At 43.6% G+C, this 6195-nt stretch overlaps 1 protein-coding gene across 1 annotated transcript; it reads left to right on the forward strand.

Moving 5' to 3' along the window:
• Positions 1-4620: 4620 nt before the first annotated feature.
• Positions 4621-5905, forward strand: LOC125759066 (uncharacterized). Its single transcript, XM_049417320.1, has one exon. The coding sequence runs from the start codon at positions 4621-4623 to the stop codon at positions 5818-5820; it is 1200 nt and encodes a 399-aa protein (XP_049273277.1). The 3' UTR covers positions 5821-5905.
• The last annotated feature ends 290 nt before the right edge of the window (positions 5906-6195 follow it).

Consider the following 6195-nt stretch of genomic DNA (forward strand, 5'->3'; position numbering starts at 1 on the left):
GCCAAGGGGGGTGACATAGGTATTTCAATGTCTGGATACCCCTCAGAAGGGCAGCCTATACCATTGAGAAACATATTGCAGGCAATTAAACTGAGAACATACAACATGGCTCAATATGAACACTGGCTATGGTGTCATATATGTTAACTAAAGTACAGTCAAAAAAGTAATTTAGAGGCGTCACTGATAAGGGTGATTATTTAAGGAGAACGTTTTTTTTAGCATTGTCACCACATGAACACGCGATGAGGTAAGATACAGACATAGAGCTATTCAACACCTACTTCAAGTGGCTAATGAGAATTACAGACAGTAGAGCAGTACAGAATCAAAACATTAACCACGAATGTCAGGTGTTCAAATTACACACATAAAATCACTTTGAGCTGGTTACATTCAAAAGAATGGTTGACAATAGGCATGCACTCTTACAAAAAACAGGAAGCACATGCGGGAAATAATGTGACACTATTTCCTTCCATAGAATTTCGCCTCGATCAAAATGCAACCACCAAGGTAGACCATGGTTAATATGAAGCTTTTAAGCTGTGGCCTGAATATTACCAAGGGCTTCGTCTACTTATGTAGTGCATGTATGAAGATTGTTGCAAGGCCCCTGTATAGAAAAAGAAGTGAAATAATTCATGCAGTGTAATGAATTTTACCTGTTTGAGACCCCTGCACGTTTGGAAGCTCGACTCTTCGGCACTCTAGCATCTCTACCACTAAAAACATACAAAAACATCATTTAATGTCCACTCTGGAAAATTTCATGAACTCCACATATGAATATAATAGCACTATACTGACCTGCTGAGAGTTTAACATCAATGTTATCACTCATTGAAGTCATAATGGCCCGCAGCTCGGCATTTTCTTTGCAGGATGCCTCATATTTAGAGCGCCAGTAACGGGCATCTGCTTTCGCCCTCTTTAATTCTTTCAAGGAGACCACATCGTCGTCTGTGCTGCTCCCTGAATTGATCTCAGACTGAGTCCGTTTCTTTCTGGAGTCCTGCAAACAGAGCTGTACCATAATAACTTGCACGTGTAATTATGGCATAAGCAAATATTTAAGGACACATGCCTGAGCAGCACGGGCGGCTTCATTTTTCTGTGAGGAGCTTCGCATGTGTTCTTTTAATATGCTTGCATAGGCATTTTTCTTAGCCTCTTCCCCATTGCGTTTCGCTTTCTTGTTGGCCTGCAAAGGTATGTTGAAACTAGAATGCATTAGTAAGTGGCAATGAAAAAAATTTTATGCACTCTACCTGCTTGGATGCCCGCTTCTGTGATGCTGGTGCATCGGTCTCGCTGCCACCTCCCATCTCAATGTCTGATGGGTTGATCACGCTTCTGCGAAGTCTCGTGTTCGCTTTTTTATTTTCCAGCTCTTCTCTAGAACCTGTGATGCAGTGTAGAACTGTTAAAACTCACTCACACAAACCTAAAAAAATCGAACATAGCCAACACTTAGCTGCTTAGCACACAAAACATGCAGTTATAGCATCCATGTCTTTTTGCCCCAGTGCCTAATTAACCCTTTAACTAGCAAGCTGAACTTGTGTGCATCCAAAATGTTTATACCAATATTGCTGATAACAAGCTGCGCTTGTCGGCTCAGTTTACATCACACTTTTGATTTAAATGAGTGAGGAGTACTTAAAGTGTGCAATCAAGGCGATCTCAATATGAGGCTTACACAAGTGTTGAAAGAACGTCTCTCTTCGAAAGTAGATGAAAATGATAACTGCACATGTACATATTGTATGAGTGCAGATATAATGCCAGTAAATTAGCTGGAACAAAACGAAATAACTTTTGTACAACCTAAAACGGATAGTTTATTGCTTCAACAAAGTGGATGTGCTAAAATATGCAAGGTACTGGGAGGCGCATGTGAAATTTCCAATGCTGTACTACATTACATGTACTTTTTGCATGCTCAAACTGTACAGCGACAGCGCACGCAGTAGAACTTCGCATTACTCTGCCAACAAACACGGGATTTCAGCAGAATTTGCTGGCGAGTGAATAAAGTTATTTCAGTGCACTCGCTACACACGTGGCTACTACCAGCGCACACAAGTGATGCACACGGTAGTAACCACTGGTCGATTACTTACTTGCCAGCAGGAGCACTTGGGACGGATATGGTCCGTTGTTCTCCGGATTTTCCTCTTCTATCCAGAATGTAGTGTACACCTTGTTGTTGCTGAAATCTTGGTCATTTCGAGGATGAAAATATTTCACGTTGCTAGCTGGAACAACATACTCCTTCTTATCGAATGCATCTAAGAAGCGCACAAGTGCGAACATTCTTTCGGTGGACATGATAACCGCGGAATCAACTAAATACTTAATTGTTTGCAGGCTTTCAAAGAGGCGCTAAAACCACTAAAACATGCTACGACCTGCTGCAAAATTTGTACAAAGTGCGGCAGCCATCGAATCGGGACAATAAGGATGGATTGCACTGGCTTGGATATGGGCTATGTATAAGCCTACATAGCCACTTTCAACAACATGGCGGCAATGACGTACTTTTGGCCATGTACTGCAGATTGGGCAAGTTGGTGCATTATGATATCGTATTGGTATAGCGCAGCTCAGTTTGAGCATGAAGAAAAGAGGCTACAGCGAAGAAGGAAACAGAGGCAACAGGATGAGCGCCATGCTCTTGGCACGCAAAATGGCTGGCTTTGAAAAATTAAAAGAACTAGTGCAAGCCAAGCATTAAGCCAAGCACGCAAACCACGCGCTTTGTTGCTACCGTTCATTTAGTTGTATCGACGTGTTTTGATTTTTCTGTCATTATAATGCCAACTGCAAGCATTATGCGCTTTTCGTGAGCCGTGTCGAATTAACGACCGAGAAAATGAGTACGAACAGAAAAAACCTCAAGCGATACCTCGAGCCTGCAGCAAGGAATGATTCCCTCCCTAGATCGACGTTGCACGAGATACGAAAAAGGGCGCTACCAAGTTCAGCGGAGCCTGATTCGAACGTTAATTCGGGTACGCCTACAGCAACCGCAGATCGCCCTGAATCCCCGGATAGTCGGTGCGGAAGTGAACCGGCAGAAGACACCAGTGACTACAGTTACCCTTCTATCGTTGAAGATGAATCAACCGCAAGTGATGGTGAATCTCCATGTGCTGAATCAAGCTCAGCCCAGCCAACCAACACTTTCGCCAGCTCCAGCTTCTTTCGGATGGAGTTTCAGCGTCCTATCGGCAGCGGAAACAAACTGTCTGTTGGGGACGCTCTTGTGCTGGCTATTGACTTCGCTATAAAGCACGGACTGACATGGACTGCTATTGAGGATCTCTTGATGTACAGCAACCAACTCTTGTGAACTGATGTACTACCCGACAGCAAATAGCTCTTCAGGAAGTTTTCTGGAGCTTCACCAGAAGAGATGAATTTATTCTTCTACTGTCCAGAGTGTCATCGTCTGTTAGCAAAGACAGGCGGGAGCTTAGAAGAGCGCAACAGAATGGCTGGCACGTGTTGTGGAAAGCACTACACTGGTCGCCAGTTGTCAGAAAAAGGTTCCTTTTTCGTGAGCTTGCCACTGAAAAAGCAGCTCGCTTCTTTACTTGCAGGCGATACCTTGAGGCAAGAACTTTATGAATCTGTGAGTAGCAAACATAGAGAAAATGAAAACATCGCGGACGCGATGACAGACCTCACTGATGGCGCCTTCTACAAGAAGCAGCGACAGACGCTTGGCTGCAGGAGTCAAGACATTACATTAACTGTGAATGCAGACGGAAGTCCCGTGTTTAAATCGTCAAAATATTCTATCTGGCCGGTGCATCTGACAATCAACGAGCTGCCACCGCACATTCGCTGGAGAAACGTTATTTGCGCTCTGTTGTGGTACGGCACAAAGCACCCTGATATGACTATACTTCTTGAGGCGTTCGCGGAACAGATGAAGGAGCTTTCCTCCGAAGGAATTCACTGGAGCCATAATGGGGAACAGCTGCATTCAAAGGTATGTAAGAGTATATCTGTTATTGCAGTGTTGACCCTTGAAATTCATCTCTCGAAACCAGGGACTGCATTCTCCTCCCAGGCTAACTTTAATTCCTTTTCTTTCTCTTCCTTTTTTTATTGCAGTTAATGTCAAGGTTTTGCCTCTGAAATATTGCTATTTCTGCACACTACTGTGATTCTTTTTGTTTTATAATGTTTCATGTGAATAATAATACCTCTGATTGCATGCTGTGAACGTTTATGTTTTGTACTAGTTGATATGAATTATGTTACCTTCGTTGATTCATGTTATCAACGCTGCCATTTATTTAGGTTTTTTTAGAGTTAAAAAAAGTAACTTGCTGCTATTTTTTTGGGTGTACTGCATTACAGGCGTTGCAGATGCTCCAGCCAGGGCTTCAATGCAGAATGTCTTGCAACTTAACGGTTACTATGGCTGTTCATGTTGCCTGCACCCTGGAGAGTTCATTGAAGGTGCAGTATTATTACCCACCCTTGCATGTGTCATGTGAAGTTGTCGAATATCTGAAGAGTGCTCTAAAAACCATGTTTCATTGTGCAGGTAGTGTCAAGTATCCCGTCTCTGTGACTGCTAAAGACAGAGATGCAGCTATGATGGTGGCAGACATGCAAACGGCTGCAGACCTTGAACGCTCTATCAGAGGCGTAAAAGGACCTTCGCCTCTCATCAATGTCCCTGGCTTCGACATTGTGTGGAGCTTTCGTCCCGATTATATGCACACTGTCTTGCTTGGTGTCGTGCGCCAGATGATGGACATTTGGTGTTCAAATGTGGGCAAGGCGCATTACATTGGGAGTGCCAGAACTTTAGCCGAAATAGATGGTCGCCTCCTAAGCCAGAGACCTCCACTATGTTTCAATAGGGTGCCAAGGTCTCTCAAACTGAGGAAGTACTGGAAGGCGTCTGAGTGGGAGGCTTGGCTGCTTTATTACAGCCTTCCGTGCCTGAAAGGCATCTTGGAAGCTGTGTTTTTTGAACATTTTGCGCTTTTGGTGTCTGCTGTCTACACCCTCTTGAAGAGCCGTGTGACAGCAGACGATGTAGATATAAACACCAGAAAAATCACAGAATTTGTGGTAATGACCCAGTGTCACTATGGTGCAGGTGCCATGACTGCGAATGTGCACACATTACTGCATTTGCCCAAGAGCGTACTGCTGCATGGGCCACTCTGGGCAGTTTCGTGTTTTGAGTTTGAGAGCAACATGGGGCGCCTAGTACATCTAGTGTCGTCTTCTAATGGCATTCCTTTTCAAATCCTTTCACGCATCCTTTTATTGAACAACTTCCACTTTCTTCAGTCCATGGCATCGCAAGAAGTCCAGGAGCTATGTATCCAAGCAAAGAGGAGAAAACATTCAAGACTTAAATTACTTGGAAGACCGCAGGCACCTTCTAAGGAGCTGTCAGATTACATAATGGAAAACATTTCTGGAGTTGTGAAACTTGACGAATATAGTCGGGTCTCAGCAGAAGGCTGCACAATCCACAGTAAGAATTACAAGTCCGCCACCCTCAAACGAGATTCAAGTGTTTTAAAGGTGGGAGGTGAGTACACCAGGGTAGAACACATAGTGGACGTTTCAAAAGTGGATGGTACATCCGAAATTTTTATTATCTCGGATGTGTACCATATCACCAACTTTGAAGAGGTTGACCACTTGAAAGAAGCTGTCAGTTCTGGCTCTAAAAAGGTGCATTCCCTCTCGAAATCCCTGCGTCCATGTGTGTGCCTTGAACTTAGTGGGAAGTTGTTGTTTGCTGAATTGTGCAACCGCTTTGGCTCATTTTAAGCTCTGCTTGCATTTACGTACAATGCCAATTTCCGGACAGTTTTTTGAAGGAGTGTGAACACAGGTTATTAGTTTTTACTATCTTATAGGCACATGTTTAGGCAGAATGAAGTATTGCATAATTTGTTATAATGCTTAGGCTTTTACCACGATATGATATCGTGCTGCAGGCTCGAGGTATCGCTTGAGGTTTTTTCTGTTCGTACTCATTTTCTCGGTCGTTAATTCGACACGGCTCACGAAAAGCGCATAATGCTTGCAGTTGGCATTATAATGACAGAAAAATCAAAACACGTCGATACAACTAAATGAACGGTAGCAACAAAGCGCGTGGTTTGCGTGCTTGGCTTAATGCTTGGCTTGCACTAGTTCTTT

The sequence above is a fragment of the Rhipicephalus sanguineus genome, chromosome 6 (genome assembly GCF_013339695.2).
Source record: "Rhipicephalus sanguineus isolate Rsan-2018 chromosome 6, BIME_Rsan_1.4, whole genome shotgun sequence".
Lineage (NCBI taxonomy): Eukaryota > Metazoa > Arthropoda > Arachnida > Ixodida > Ixodidae > Rhipicephalus > Rhipicephalus sanguineus.